Source organism: Simochromis diagramma, unplaced genomic scaffold (assembly GCF_900408965.1).
Source record: "Simochromis diagramma unplaced genomic scaffold, fSimDia1.1 OVJJ01000387.1, whole genome shotgun sequence".
In the NCBI taxonomy this organism is placed as follows: domain Eukaryota; kingdom Metazoa; phylum Chordata; class Actinopteri; order Cichliformes; family Cichlidae; genus Simochromis; species Simochromis diagramma.
In genome coordinates, this window is record NW_024387152.1 from 6,868,231 (window position 1) to 6,883,867 (window position 15,637).

The 15,637-nt window shown below is 38.4% G+C and overlaps 2 protein-coding genes across 14 annotated transcripts in view; one reads left to right on the top strand and one right to left on the bottom strand.

Annotated features, from left to right (window-relative positions):
- Nucleotides 1-252: 252 nt before the first annotated feature.
- emc1 (ER membrane protein complex subunit 1) lies at nt 253-11,470 on the bottom strand. Of its 2 annotated transcripts, XM_040047879.1 has the most exons (23): nt 11,317-11,470; nt 10,728-10,855; nt 10,575-10,640; nt 10,374-10,467; nt 10,159-10,287; nt 9,853-9,979; nt 9,525-9,683; nt 9,175-9,342; nt 8,793-8,864; nt 8,412-8,510; nt 8,056-8,152; nt 7,326-7,442; nt 7,013-7,021; nt 6,541-6,740; nt 6,175-6,324; nt 5,745-5,906; nt 5,398-5,517; nt 5,148-5,285; nt 3,782-3,955; nt 3,382-3,592; nt 3,153-3,237; nt 2,936-3,065; nt 253-1,073 (listed from the first exon to the last, which is right to left on the bottom strand). In XM_040047879.1, exons 1-23 carry the CDS (start codon nt 11,406-11,408, stop codon nt 894-896), a joined length of 2,907 nt encoding a protein of 968 aa, XP_039903813.1. In that variant the 5' UTR covers nt 11,409-11,470; the 3' UTR covers nt 253-893. The 2 variants fall into 2 exon arrangements, with proteins under 2 accessions (XP_039903813.1, XP_039903814.1); XM_040047880.1 differs by lacking the exon at nt 7,013-7,021 and having other exon boundaries at nt 11,317-11,469.
- Nucleotides 11,471-12,408: 938 nt separating this feature from the next.
- ubr4 (ubiquitin protein ligase E3 component n-recognin 4) overlaps nt 12,409-15,637 on the top strand; it is a 53,734-nt gene continuing 50,505 nt past the window's right edge. For all 12 annotated transcript variants that reach the window (XM_040047866.1, XM_040047869.1, XM_040047875.1 and 9 more), the window contains exons 1-4: nt 12,409-12,558; nt 14,971-15,068; nt 15,200-15,303; nt 15,459-15,588. In XM_040047866.1, coding sequence (XP_039903800.1) covers nt 12,434-12,558; nt 14,971-15,068; nt 15,200-15,303; nt 15,459-15,588 — 457 coding nt within the window. In that variant the 5' untranslated portion in view covers nt 12,409-12,433. The remainder of the gene's footprint in view (nt 12,559-14,970; nt 15,069-15,199; nt 15,304-15,458; nt 15,589-15,637) is intronic.

Here is a 15,637-nt window from a genome sequence, read left to right on the forward strand (position 1 = left end):
ATGTTGTTATTTAGAGTGGATCATGTCACAAGCACCTGGAATATTGAACTAATAATAATAACAACACTACTAATAATACTATAATACTAATAATAACAATAATAATAATCAAAAGCAGAGAGTTGGTGTGACAGAATATAGGTGGATGGGGGCAGATGATCAGCTGTGAAGAACCCTAAAAGGAGCAGCTAACAGAAGAAGAAGAAGAAGAAGAAGAAGAACAACAACAACAACAAACTAAAGCGCTCAGAATGGAGTTTTGGGAGAAATTTTAATGGAGCATCAACAGTAGCTATGTGGAAAATTTCTCATAAAAGTATGAGCTACAAGATGAGAGATGTACATAAAAGAAAGGCTACTGTCTCTTCCCATTCCCTTGGTTCATCATGTGATGGTGGCAACAGTGTAACAGTTCATTTGGTGGTTTTCAGACATCTCAAAAAAACCATTTCTTGTACATGCTACATTATCACCTCACAGCTCATATTCACAGCTCATTTGCCAACAATCCAAACGGGACTGGAGTAACTAAAATAACTTTCACATGAGCAGAAGTTTTCAAGCTCCATAGTTTAATAAATTGGCCGGTTTTATCGGTTCATAATTAGCTGTGTTAAACATTTAATCGAAATGACATTTCACAAAAGAACAATTATTCTACTATGAAATAATTCATTTTTGCAAAATAAGTTAAAAAATAAACACAAAAACTTTTTGCTAACCCCTCATTTCACCCCCTCCCCACTGTCCCCTCACCCCTGCAGTTCCTTATGGGCCTTATTGAACTTTGACCTGTGTTCTTGGACAGGCACGGCCTCAGCGGTCTCATCTCTTGGAGCCGAGGTCCTTCGTGCAGCCACAGAGCTGGCAGATGTAGGATTTTAACCGTCGCCTTACCGCCAAGCCCGGTTGAGCAGTTTAACTTCTGCCAGGCGTTTGCTGATCATGGTGGCAAAGAAAAGGGCAAGAAGCACGCTACTGATCAGCATGTAGTCGTAGTCATCTTTTAGTACGTCGAACTGCTTCGAGGGATACACACGTGTCTGGTAGATGTCAAGACCATATGCCACAACCTAAAAAATAAAATAAAATTGTCATATTAAGATTTTATTTAAGTGGGGAGGAAAACCAAGTGGTGGCAATACATTTCCAAATAAGGAATCATCTACAGCCCTGTTTCCAAATAGTTGTGATGCGGTGAAAATGTACATGCAATGATTTGAAGATGCTTTAAATTGGACGGTAAACAAGAAAAAAAATGTTCTGAACTCATTTTGAATTTGACGTCAGCAACACGGGGAAGGGGCAAAAAAAAAAAAAAAAAAGACTGGAAAAGTTGCGTAATGCTATACCAAGAAAAAAAAAAAAAAAAAAAAAAAAAAAAAAAGATCCGGTGGAACATTCTCACAACTAATTAGGTTACTGAGTAACATGATTTGCTATACAAAAAAAACATCCTAGAGAAGCTGAGCCTCACAGAAGTAAAACCAACGAGGATTTCACCATTTGCGAAAGACAGAGACTGAGTGGGCAAATGGTTTTTTAAAACCACTGTCAATTTAATTTAAACTGGGGGAATTTCTCATCTATGGCAGATGATATTAAAGGATCCAAATAATTCCTTGTAAGTGGGGAAGAAAGTCAAAAGCAGATACTGAATAGCCAAGCTTTGGTTAAAAAACAAGACAATATTCCATTGTGGAAAATTGTGCATGAGCTCTACTGAACATAGTTCACTGCTGCGTCCACAAAAACAAGTTAAAACTCCACTATGTGCAAAAAAACCAAAAAAAACCCCCAAACATAAACAAGACGCAGGGGCCAGGACATTTCCGAGGCCAAAGCTCATGTAAGATGGACTGAGGCAGAGTGGAAAAAAAATGCTCAGTGGCATGAAAAATCAAAATATGAAAATATTTTTGGAAACCATGAACCTGGAATATTACAGGCTTAAAAAGGGACCAGTGGGTTTGCTCTTAGTGCGCGGCTCACAGCTTGGTAATACGGTTGGAGAAAACGTCCACAGAGCTTGTGCACTAAATGATATGAAAATCTCAGAGCAACATGCCCAGAGTCTTTTTTCCAGGGAATGTATCAATTATTTCAGGATCACAACTCTAGTAAAGTACGCCATTAACTTTTGAGCAGCTGAAATCAATATATCTACCAAGGATGGGAAAACACTTCACTTTTAAAACAACAGCGTTTGTTTCCCCTCAGTTATGAACCCCATAGAAGAAATGATGCAACACGATATTAAACATGCTCCGATTGCCACAGTTACATGTTATATCCACTCACTGACCACTTCATTAGTTATACCTTGCTAGTACGATGTTGGACCTCATTTTGCCTTCAGAACTGGCTTAATTCTTCATGGCACAGATTCAACAAGGTGCCAGAAACATTGCTCAGAGATTCTGGTCCAAGTGGCACCTGGTGTGATCTACTCCTGCTTTAGTCCATCTCCTTTAAAGTTCGATGTGTTGAGTTACTGTTGCTTTCCTATCAGCTTAAACCACTCTGGCCATTCTCCTCTGACCTCTGACATCAATGAGACATTTTCACATAGAGAGCTCCTGATCACTGGATATTTTGTTTTTGTTTTTCAGATTATTATCTGTAACCATGCCACATTCAAAGCCACTTAAACCACCTTTCTACCCCATTAAGATGCTCAGTTTGAGAATTACAATGCTGCCATGTGATTGGCTTATTAGATGTTTATGTAAACAAGTAGTTGAACAGGTGACCCAGTGCGGTGGCCGATGAGTGTGTTGTTCAACCAATAAAATTTCTTCATTTCAACATTTGATAGGTTGTCTTTGTACCATTTTAAACTAAATATATGTGATGTAAATGATTTTTAAACCATTTTATTTTAATCTTACACTGTGCTGTCATGTGCTTTTCATTACTTTGAAGGCAGACTTACCAGGCAGGTTGACTCCAGTCCAGACGGGGAAGTGTGAATACCTCGCACTCTTGATATACTCTGATTGTAGTTGATAAACCACTCTGTACGGATCATTAGCTCTGGAGCATAGGGTATCAGGTTCTCCTCACTGAAGATCAAGTTTACAAGTCAGACACATAACAGTAAAGAAAAATCTGACTTTCATTTTCACACTAAGCCTGACTTGAGGACTGACCGGCTTTGCTCAGATACTATTTCTGGCCTTCGTGGGTCGAGGAACATCTTTGGTAATGACAAAATCCCTCCAGACGGCAAGCCAACTATGACAAAGCAAATTCAAACAAACATACCGTATTACAAAAGGGCAGCCCGGTGCTGAAAATACTTTTTATTTCTAACATATTATGTAATAACTAAAAGCCAAAAAACCACAGAAAACAGCAATATAACCGAGTAGCACTTACTGAGCAGATGGCGGCTGGTGATGCCCTTTTCAGTCAGCGTGGCCTCCATGGTAGAAATGGCGGAGGGGAAAATGTAAGACTGCTGGAGAACCTGAGGAGCGTGTGGCCGATCCAGCGAGCTGAACACGGTGCTGTTGTAGAGCTCCATTCCTTCATACAGTTCAATTACAGAGAACTCGTTCCTACGTGACTTGGTGCTCCAGTATTCATACTGCGGAGTCACACAGGGGAAGGGGACACAATAAATATAACCCTCAATATTTCCCCTTTTTCCCTCCATTTAGGTATGTGCTTTGAACAAATGGCCTTCAAACTGTAACGATGCAAAAAGCAAGACAACAAAAGGTGGTTGTAATTATTTCAATCCCTACACATGACTGTAGCAAACAAGCGTGCTCACCACCACCCAGTTTTCAGAATGCACAATATGAACCGGTCCTCTGGCTTTTCTCTGAACAGCCTCGTGGATGATGCGGCCGGTCACACCGTCAATCAGGATGATCCCGACAAAGCTGCGCTCCTGATGCGTGTCTGTGCTCTCAGTCACTACAGCCAGTAGATTGGGGTTCAGGTACTATAAAAATTAGTTAGAACACAATTGGACATTTAAATTAATATAATAGCACAAAAGTACATATCTCGTTAATTAAGATAAATTTGTTGTCAAATGAAGCAGAGCCTCACTCAAGTTACTTTTGGGCCACTCCAGATGTTTGATTTGGCAGAGTTTTACGCCAGATGCCCTTCCTGACGCAAACCCAAACTGGGATTTGTGTCTCCGGCTGGAGTCCAACCAACGACATTTGCTTGCCAAGCAAATGTGTAAAGTGCAAACCACTACAACCAAGTAGGACCGCATTAACGCACTGACTTTTTCTTTGTAGTAGGGAAATAAGTTGGGGTTTTTTTGTACCTGGTTTCATTTATGAAAAAAGGTTGGAAAATAAATTTTTCAGTCCATAAACGAGGGTTCTTGACTATGTTAAGCTACATTTGCCTTCTCAGGAATCTAGCTTACAAAAAATATGACCGGAAATACTTGCAACAAGGTCTCAAATATGGCAGTCAGCTGGCCATCAGCCTATCCAGATCAACAATTCTAGGAAACCTCAAGCACTACTCGATGTACCGCTATAAACTGTCCTAGTGAATGATTTCTAATGTGTTTTTATCCTCATCTTCTTGTGCTACTCTCTGAAATAATGAATGCAAGAGCACACTTCACGGGTGATTCATAAATCACAACAAAGGCAACAGTAAGGAGTACTAGCAGTGAATTCTTACTAAAAGAGGGCAGTCGAAGGGAGAATGTGATTCACTGGGAAAACAGTGACATGGGTTACAAGATTTCTTGGAAAGATGAGTTTTTAGTTTACGTCACAAGACGGGGGCGTTACTGTCTTTTAGAGCAAAGAGGGAAAACTGAGCCAAAACAAACCAAAATCGAGCCAGAATAAAGTCAATAATATAATCTTAACCAGAAGGATTTGAAGCTTTCTCAGTTGTTTTCACTTGCATACTTCAAAGACATACAAGTGTTTTTGTGAAATCATCACTGGGAACTTGTTCCTATCTTTGGTATGACTGTGTACATTAGACAAATTTAGCTATTTTACTGTTTCTTTTATTGTTGTAATTTTAATGTTTGTCTAGAACAGATCTATCTTGTAAATGAGACACTGAGTTGCAATGGGACTACCTGTATAAATAAAAGTTAAATAAAAATAAATTTAAAAAAATGTGTTTTAAAAAGGATGTTACGGTACCTTATAGAGAACACTGCGGTCTCCCATTACTCTTCCTTGCGAGTGGACATGCTCATTAGGCCTTTTCCCTTTGACAGAGACAATCCTTTGTATCTCCATTGGAATGACAACTTCCCAGATCTGCTCAGTGGACAAGTCCTGAGAACACAAAATGATACACATGAACTTTTTCTGTCTGTGACTTGGGTATAGTTTCATGACGGTTTCCTGTGAGAATCAGGAAATGATGCGTTCAAAAAGTTTCACTTGCCGTCCTAAGTCTGTAACCAGAAAGTCTTCCCTGGCTGGAGTCAACAAGATAAAAGAATATAGATGAGGCCATTTCCTGGAGCTGCTGCAGTACGTTCTTCGTAGAAGGAAATGCAGAAACCTGGGAAAAAGCGAGCAAGATGAATATCATTTGTTTGCAGGTAACCGACAGCTCACACAATGCCAGTGTTAAACAGTGTTCTACTGCCTGGTGGTCATGCACAACATGTAAACAGTATAATTAATGGGACATAGAGCAGTTATGAGGCAGCATGATGAGTATTCATACAGAAATGGCTTCGAGATGCAATACAGTGAATGTGTAAATGTATACAGTTTGCTACAAACCTTGTACTGATCATCAACTAGAAGCAAAACTTTAGCATAATCCTGGTCCATGAGTGGCAGCAGGAGTGACTGAAGTATTGGCTGAGGTAGAGCAGGTGGAGTCACATGACTCTTCTTTCCAAAGATGGGGTTAAACACATGCAGTGTGGTGAGCCCTGTGTCCTGATGACCAAAAATAGAACAAAGAAAATAAACCTTAATCACATTTTACAGGTCAGGTCAGTACTTTATCTGTCAAGTGGGTATCTTTAAGATTACTTTTATCTTTTACTGAGCCTGTCTTGTCTTTAAAGTTGAAAACTATAGGTACCATTTGGTCAGTTTTTTTCCCTGCCAACTATTTGAGCTTTATCCATATTGTCAGCCTGCAAGATAAGAGCTTTGACACCAAACCTGAATCTCCAAACACAGAGCCTTTGCAATAAGTTACCTTATCTTTGATGAGCAACGTGCACTGCGGAGGATGAGGGAAGTGCGCTGTCGTTCGCTGTACCATCAGTTTGAACGCTGCATTCGATGGGACATCATTGAGGTAGTGCCTCCATAAAATACTGCCAGTCTTACTGTCAATCCCAAAGAGCTGAAAAAAGGAGAAGAAGAAAAGAATGAACCTTGCAGGAAAAAGTGAGATGACTAATCTGAGTTTATTTATCAGTGTTTCAATTCCCTTCAAGCCTGCCTGATTTTAGACAAAATAAACCAAATCTAGTTTGACCACAACTGTGCAGCGCTGCTCATCCTCCCTGAAATGCTAACAAACCATTTCTAAAAGACAGGATAAGCTTTCGTTTCATACTTTTCCAGATGCAGTGACCATAACCATCATCTTCTGCAAGTTGAACTCATCTCTGGACAGGTTTTCGATGGTGACCTCGTTTTTAACTTGACTACGAGGCTTGCGTGCGTCATAGAACAGCTTCCAGAGGTGAGAGATCCAGGCCTGCAGCAAGATGAGCTGAGAGGACAGCCTCTTGAACACCATAGACATCAGCCCATCTGGACAAACGTAAACAAGAGCACAGATGCCGCTAAGTGACCTTCAGGGGACTTGACTCAAATTTTTAACATCTGATCCGCGTCATGTTTCATATCTTAAATACAACAAACGTTGCGAGAAACAACAAGGACACAGGGATACAGGATTTATTTCAAGAGTGAAATAAAATGAAGCAAAGGGTTCAACAGAGGAATGGTTCACTGAATGTGAGGAAGTCCTAACCGTAAGACAGGGAATCAAGTTTTGCTGAAAAAAAGCACAGATTTGTTACCTTGAATGGCTGAATCCATAAGCAGCAATAACAAAAAACAGGACAAAAACAAACAAAATTAAAGCAGTAATATCAACACACACGCGAAAGATATGTTTGAAACTGGAATATAGCAAATTCGCCGATTTGATAAAGCAGCTGAGTTGTTTAAGTAAGGACAAAAGCAAATGCAACAACCCTCAGAAATGATTAGAAATTCTAAGTTATGGAAGCATTAATGGAGACACCATCCAGTTCTGCTGAGTTTACGCTTTGTAAAGGAGATTTACATGACTCCATTCAAAAACAGCAAAAATTTCGGTTTGACATTTACCGGCCTTTTTGCCGAACTCTCCCTCCAGCTCAGCCTGCGTTCCAGTGAGGGGCAGATCCACCATTTCCATTGTCACCACATCTGACAAGGCCTCCTCTCTAGTCCACATCACACGCCCTGGAAAGCAAGAATCATTATTGTTCTGCAATCGTTTATTCATTCTATTTTCCACACCCTGCTGTATGCAGTTTGTGTTGACGCTTTCCATTAATTACATCATGAGATGCATTTTTCCATCATTCTTGTGGAAAAGACAGGACTGTAGGTACATTATGAAATCTGTCCACACCGTGGTCAGATGTTGGCAGCAACCATGATGATTAAGAGGTGGGATAAACCAAAAATATTATCATGAGGCACTGCACAGCTTACAAGTCTATGCGCTTTGGGAAAAATGTCCAAGTTCTCAACACTAAACAAACACGCAGACTCCTCACTTACATTTAATTTGCCTACTGATTGACAGAAACCCACCGCAGTCAGACCACAGTATGAGTATTCATGAAGTTTTCATCCCTCTGTCTGACCTTGCTAAAACACATTCCAGAAAAAATAGGGTGTCTATTCTTCTTTTGCTCTTTTGAGTACAATGAGAAGGATTTTACTTTGGTTAGCTTTAGTAAAACTATAATTAAAAAAAGTCGTGCAGCATCAATAGCTCTGCTCACATTAACATCAGTACAGCCTGAAAGAGCACTCTTTCCTTGCTTCCTGTTTTTGCCGCTCATACCTGGCTGTTGTATGAAAGTGAGTGTGTGGTCCTCTGTTTGCACCATGGCCCTGTAGCCTACAGAGTCATCTTTTTTCAAGAATGGCTGTATGTAGATCTGAAAGAGAGAACATAATTTACTTCTATTGTAAAGCCATTACTAACACACTACGGGGCACATTTACGAAAGTTGGCATAAAAAAAAAAAAAGAAAAAAAAAAGTACTGTCTATATTTTCAAAGAAAGCCCAGAAACCAGCATGTCTTATTTTTTCCACATCATACTGAAATGTACTGACTGCACCTGTGTTTAGAAAACTCTGCCTGCTCTGAAAGGCCATAGTTCCCACAGTACCTCAGGAAAGAAAACTGACTCACTTTCTCTGGTTTGCCACCATTAGGATCCATAACGAAAATCAGTGTTGTATCTAGAAGTCTTCGTCCAGTTTCAGCACTAAAGAGGTTAATACTGCAAGCCTATGGGAAAGAAACAAATAATAATCTCCCAATAAAAAACTTTATTTTAAAAAAAAAAACAAGACACAAAACCCCCAAAACACACTTATAAGACAGTTTCCTGAAAGACATGAAAAAAAAAAAAAAAACTTACAGTAACAAGTCTAACCTTTACATTAAGTAAATCAATATGTGTATTACACATCTGCCTTCTAAAATCAAATGCATTTATGACTAAGAAAACAGCTAAAACACATCAAAACCCACACATAAATCTAAAGGTGAAATATTACTTTAACTCACAGTTTTATTCTTGGGGGACATAACAGCAGCAATGGTCTTCTCTCCAGTGGTTGCAAAGGAAACCAGCAAGGCCTACAACAAACAAAGGATATAGCTCTGTATAATACAACAAAAGACATCATGTTTCTGTAGAAAAACAATACATTCTACAAAATGTCACAGGTTGGAAAAAAAAAAAAAAGGATCGTATTTGGCCGTTTTTAACAGTTATTATGTTTGACATTTTCCCAGGGCAATAAAATATTTTGGCAAGGATGCCAAGCCACATTTCCATTTTTGCAGATATTTACTGATGTTGGCTGATATAGCAGAACAACTGCAATACCAGGACAGGCTAATGTTTTTGAATATGAAACAAAAATATAGAGAAAAGCTTACGTACTGGCTTGAAATCCCTGAGCGTAACTATCTGACCATTGTTGAACTGGAGAAGCAGGAAGTTATCAGGGCCGAGCTGAAGGAAGAACTCAGACAGAGGCTGATGGGCTGAGTTGGGCTGGTGAGACACCAGGACCGGTTGAAAGTCTGGAGCTACTTCAAGTCCCAGTGACTGTGAGAAGACAAATAGGAGAAGACTGTAAAAGAAAAACTGTGCATTTACAAAGGAACATATAAGAACACAGAAGTGGAGAGCTGAGAAAGAGAGAGGCAGAATTTAAAACTTACCCAATCTAAAGCAGAGGACATACATGGCAATTTTGTACATTAGAAAGGTTTTTGTTAGAATCATACCTGCAGGGGGATCTGGGTCATCTGTAAATCATCCATATTTGGGTTTAAGTTGTACATGTACAGCGATGGAGTTGCAGAGTCTACACAAATCAGCACCCCCTGACCAATCACTGCACAGCTGGCCACTATGTTGGACAGCCACGGAGCTTCAACTGAGATCTGAAAACATTGCAAACAAGAAACTCACAAAAATCATTCTATATACTGACCACTGGTTCAGTGTTTAAGTTAGGTAATTTGTTCTTTAACAAATTACCTATTTTATATACATTAAATTTACAGAGCATAGGCTGATTTTTTTAATACTATCATTAATAAACAGGATTACCTGCTTGATTATTTCTCCATCATCAGTGCTGTAAGCAATAATAACAATGTGGGAATGGGGAACAATTCCCAAAGCATAAACTTCACCATTTCCTCCAGAATAAACAGTCTGGTAATCCACAGTCTCACTGTGGAGAGAAACAGAAGGTGACAAACGTTTCATAATAAAACTACTGTTTTTGCAACACTGTGTAGTATTTTCTACAAAAAAAAGCCTTTAAGGTGGTAAATGAATTCCTGTGTAGAATTATGTTCATTGAAACAGAGAACATCAGTACACAAAATTAACATTAATATAAAAACATACCTATCTGGTAGATTTTCTATCCATTTTTGATGGCCATTAGAAAGGTAATGGAGAGAGATAATGTTTTTTTTCAAAACAGCCACATGTTTCACTGTGCCTTGCTGTCCCACTAGACATGCTTTCTGGAAACTTGAACATATAAAAAGCAACGAGGTAAGATTTAATCAAATAAATGAATAAATAAAGACCATTCTTAACCTCAAGGTAATAATCACCTTCCAGAGTCGAGCACAATTTCCCAGTTCAAACCACCAACATTGACATCCCAGGATCGCAGCAGGCGGCCATTGCCAACCACTAGGATCGCATCTAGGACACAAACACAGTTTCATCAACTGGAGGAACTTTAAAAAAAATCTTTAAACTTTACTGCAATTCAAATACATGATTAGAATCATTACAAAAAAATAAATCACCTTGTCCATGGTGCAAAAGAGCATCAATGTTTCCTTCGGGTCCAGACTTATCAACATGTCGCCAGACTGTAACAGACATTGATAACAAAGTGACAATAAAAGACTATACCTAATATATGAGAACTTCGTCTTTCAAAGGAACAACATACTCACAGAGTTCCCCGGTCCTTGTATTGAGTGCGGCAAAAACATTATTCTCTGTTGCTACAAGAACCTTTTTGGATGACTGCACATGTGTATCAAAATGAGAAAAACGAACCTTGCCTACATACTGCTGCCTCCTGTGAAACATGAAGAGAAAGCACAAGCACTCAGACTGTCATCCAGCTCACCCATGATCATAGTGACACCATTGTTTTAATGACCACATGGATCCAATCCCGGTGCAAAGACATATTTCTCAAACTGAAAAGCCGAAACTACATGACACTGGTTTATTGATTATTATCAGATTGGCTACAACGTTTTCCTATTACCTTTAAATCACTTTCTATCGCGTTTCACTTGCTGAATTTAGTGGGACCAATGATTTACTTAATGTATAAACCATGGAGATATGTACACCTCCTGAAATTAACTACCAAATTTACATTTGTTTGTATTCATTCTGATGTGTTTTGACCTGTTCTCTCATTCAAAGTCCACCGATTCGCAGTTAGCTGCTTTGACAGGTGCTAACATTAGCATTTCCACATTAAAACATAATCGGCACACATTTGATCGTTCGCTTGACTCCTCTTACCAATCAAATTTTCCTACTTGGTCCTCAAACACAGCATCGACAGCATTGTATAATATGATACACTTAAGCCAAAGCAAAATTAGCTTTGCCATTGCTGCAGCAGCTCTGACTTGCTCTTCAACGGAAGGAGGAAGTCGGAAGCCGAACGACTTCCTTTTTGTTCTGCGATGGAGAAGTGCTGCCCCCTAAAGGTTGTAAAGATTACAGCGTCGGTCCCGGTAGTGACCTTTCAGATTAACAAATATTCATGGATTGAACCAAATCCTAAACTGAAAGAAAACAATACAGAAAGCAGATCACTATTGAAAAAAATAGTGTAAAACCGAGATTAATTCATGTGTGGGAAAATGTGTGATGGGATCATGTGACAGAAACACAAATGATAAAATTTAAAAATAATGGTACCACAGGGGATAATAACAGGATTCAGGTGGAAGACAGAGGCTGCACCCCGACACGTTAAAAAAGCGAAAATAAAAACCAATTAAATAAAGAAAAACGAAGAAGATTTGTGTATTTAATATATTTTATCTATTTAGCAGTGCATTCTAGGCCTTGTGTGGTGCAGTCAGAAATTAGACAATAAAATATTTATTTTATTTTATTTATTATATGAATTAATATTTACTCTTTTTTTTTTTTTTACTTACTTGATGATCTTGGATAAAGTCCTGTTGGCTTTTTTGGAATCAAAAGGTGTCGTATTACTATATCTATCTATCGTTATACAAGAATATTAACATATGTGGATGAAAGTCACATAAAGCCAAAAACTTGATTATTGGTTTGTTGATGAAGTTAATATTAAAACAATAAAAAGATAAGTTAAACTCGGTAAAAAAAAACAAAAAAAAACAACAACCAATATGTAAGTTTTACTACTTGTATACGTAATTATATCACAAATGAATGAAGGGAAAACCATCGCTTTATTCGTTCCTCTAAAATGGGAACTATATTATTATACATAATTTAAAATGAGTTTAGAAACAATAAACCAGTAAACATTTCGAGTGAAATGTTGGCAGGGCTGGTATCAGAGTGAGAGCGCCCCCAAGATTTACTTACACCACAGTTTCTTCTTCCAGTAACTAGTTTTTTCTGTTAGGATTTCAAGATGGCGTCGAGCGGAGGAGATGGGGAACACGAATGGACAGCGGCAGTTCGGCCGCTTTTATCAGCTTCGTACACTGCTTTTGAGACGAAGGAGCTACCTCAGCTTATTGGGTCTATAATCAACAGGTAACCGGTTAATTGTCAATAAATTGCAGGTTCATATTTGCTTGAATACTGCCTGTGTCCACCTAGGCGTAGGCTAGCTGGCTAAATTGCTAACCCTAGCTTGGTTAGTATAGTTGGATGGGAAACGATACCCATTTTGTTAACGTTAGCGGCTAGCAAGCTATTTAAGCTTAACTTGCACTGGCATGGAGTCAGCTCCAGACGTTAGCTGATATGCTAATGACAGCTAACTTACTCAAAATGCTATTTAGCGTTTCCTTTCTGCTGACTACAGAGTTTGAAACAACGCACGTCTTATGACTGATGGACATTTATCTTTAACGTAATGTCAGCGCTGTGCAAACGTTAAACGGTGTCGCAGTGTAAGCTTTAACAAAATTGCTTCATCATTAGCTAGCTAACACAAACATTAGCCGGCAGGCTAACTCGGGGGGCCTTCCAACTGGACTGGCTAACCCTCAAACGCCCCAGCCAGAGTAATATTTGACTACGTCAGCTGACTTAATTGGGCTAAATTCAGCAACACTTGCATTATGAGGCGTAATCTGGGCATGTCATTAGCCAAATCACGCATTATATGGGTGGCAAAAATAGCCAGTCTGCCTAACGTCATCTGCTTGTGGTTAGGCTGGAAGTAGGCGGGGGACCTTATCTCTCCACTCATTTTTGATCAGGTGATGGTGGGTTACCGTCAACTTGTTGTTAGTAAAATTGTTACTTAGGGTTATTGCTTCTAAGACTTGTACTTTAGGTAATGCTGAATGGTTCTGCTTAACCACAAAGATGCTGGTGCAGAATGAACTTGTTATCTCGTTACAACATTCCCACCTATTTATGTTCTCATAAAAGTAGGAATATGTGATATTAGTGCTTTGCAAGTATTGTTGAATGATTTATTTGATTCCGTAGTTTTCCCTTGATTCTCTGTTTGTGGCGTAACATAAGCTAGTACACTGAAATAAAAAGCTTCCTAGTATGTCTGTTGGTTTCGTTTTCCAGTGCAACAGGCTGTATGCAAACATAACTATTACGAGGATTGAAAGTAGTGTTGTGTAGTTGAATTATCCTATTGTGCAGTTTACTATAATAAAAAAAATTAAAATAAAATAAGACTCCATTATCTATGTAAGTATTGGATAAAATGTTTCTTTCTTTCTTTCAGTTATGTAATTGTAACAAGCCTGCCTATTAGAGGCCCCAGGTGCTTATGTAAAAGTACTTAAAAAATTCCAACCACACCAAAAGCCAGTTCCAATACCAACAGCATAAACACACCTTGTTTCCTTACATCTCAAGTCCTAAAGAAGTATTTCATTCTGTGAAGACAACATTGAAGAAGTAGGCTTGAATTGCTAAAGCTTAAATGGCATACCACGAGTTTGACCACACTGAGTTTGGTAAAGCTGGGTGATAGGTTTATAAATTTTGTGTTCTCACTGTAGCCACACTCTAGCACAGATACCAGAATGGCCATGCTATTGCAACTTGTCAATAGCATGTTAGCAATAGCATTCATTTTACTATTTTAATGCTTTTTTGTGAAGGTCATGATTGTTTTTTTTGTGAAGGTTCAATTAATTGTTGATAATATTGACTATTTGTTGCATATATATTGCAATTGATTGTGATTTGATATATGAAATTTATCTTTTTTGTTTTTAATTTTTTTTTAACTGAGACAAACTAATGCTCCTGGGAGATGTATCAGAAATGTTAATTAGTTAAGTCACTGAGGTGGTGTATACTGAAGAACAGTAATTATTTTGATGCTAACTTTTGACCAGATTATAAACCATTTAATAACCATTAAACCATTTTATTCTTTTATTTTATTAAAGGGTTGTGTTGACAAAATGTGTAAGAAATGTTAATGGATGGATGATAATGAATTATAATTATAAGAAGTCTGTTTTAAAAAGTTGAATTAATTTTTAAGACTGAATTCTTGCACAAACACATTGGACAAACTGTAGGTAAGCAAAGTTTACATAATTGCAGTGCCTCAGAGGAATCAATTTCACAATTCACAATGTAATGTCACCATAGCAACAGATGGAGCTGATTCTGTCTATATTTTAAAAGTAAGGCTGCAGTCAGCAACTGTTTTCTTTATTGTTACTTGGACATTTAGTATGGCAGTTGATTTGATGTACATCATGAGAGGTTGCCATCTGTTTAATGTGACACAGCAGAACATGAGATTGTCCCGTGAACACTTTAACTCCCATCTTTGCACCTCTTACTCTTATTTGCGTGGAAGAATTAAGACACTAGTTGAGGAAAGGAGGAGGAGTTAGATCAAATCCACTCTGTGTCACTGTCCTATCTGTATTCTCTACCCCCTCCCCCCAAACAAACTAAAACAACCCACTATAAATGTTGTGTAAAAAGTCATATTTCCTTTGTTTGCAGTGAATCAGACATTCTTCACCACGACAAGCAGTATGAACCTTTCTACTCATCATTCGTGGCACTCTCAGCACATTACATCACCACAGTATGTGGACAAAGTATGTGTATTTCATTTTCTCCTAAGAGTAATAGACAAATTACTGCCACTCACTGACAATGAGCCAGAATCTTTCAGTGAAAACTGTTTTGTTGCTAGATGTTATTTTTGTTCTTTTCTTTGTTTCCCCAGTACCAAGAAATCAATTGCTGTCAGTTGCTGCAGCGTGCAAAGTATTGATCGAATTCTCATTGCTGCGCTTGGAGAACCCTGATGAGGCATGTGCAGTTTCACAGGTAAGTGAGACAGTCAGCAGGGTGGGTGTAGTCAATTGTAATAGATTAGTGTAGTCATTTCTAGTTATCACTGATTTGCATTTTCTGGTGGTTTTCTGCTTTCTATTTGTATGGAATTATGTATTGAAATAAAAATAAAAATTGTTTTTCTTTAGAAACACCTGATCCTTTTAATAAAGGGACTGTGCACTGGCTGCAGCAGACTAGATCGCACAGAAATCATTACTTTCACTGCTATGATGAAATCTGCCAAGTTGCCTCAAACCGTCAAGACACTTTCAGATGGTAAGACTCCATAAAGGACAAAACTGAAAAATGCTTCACTGTCCTGGTA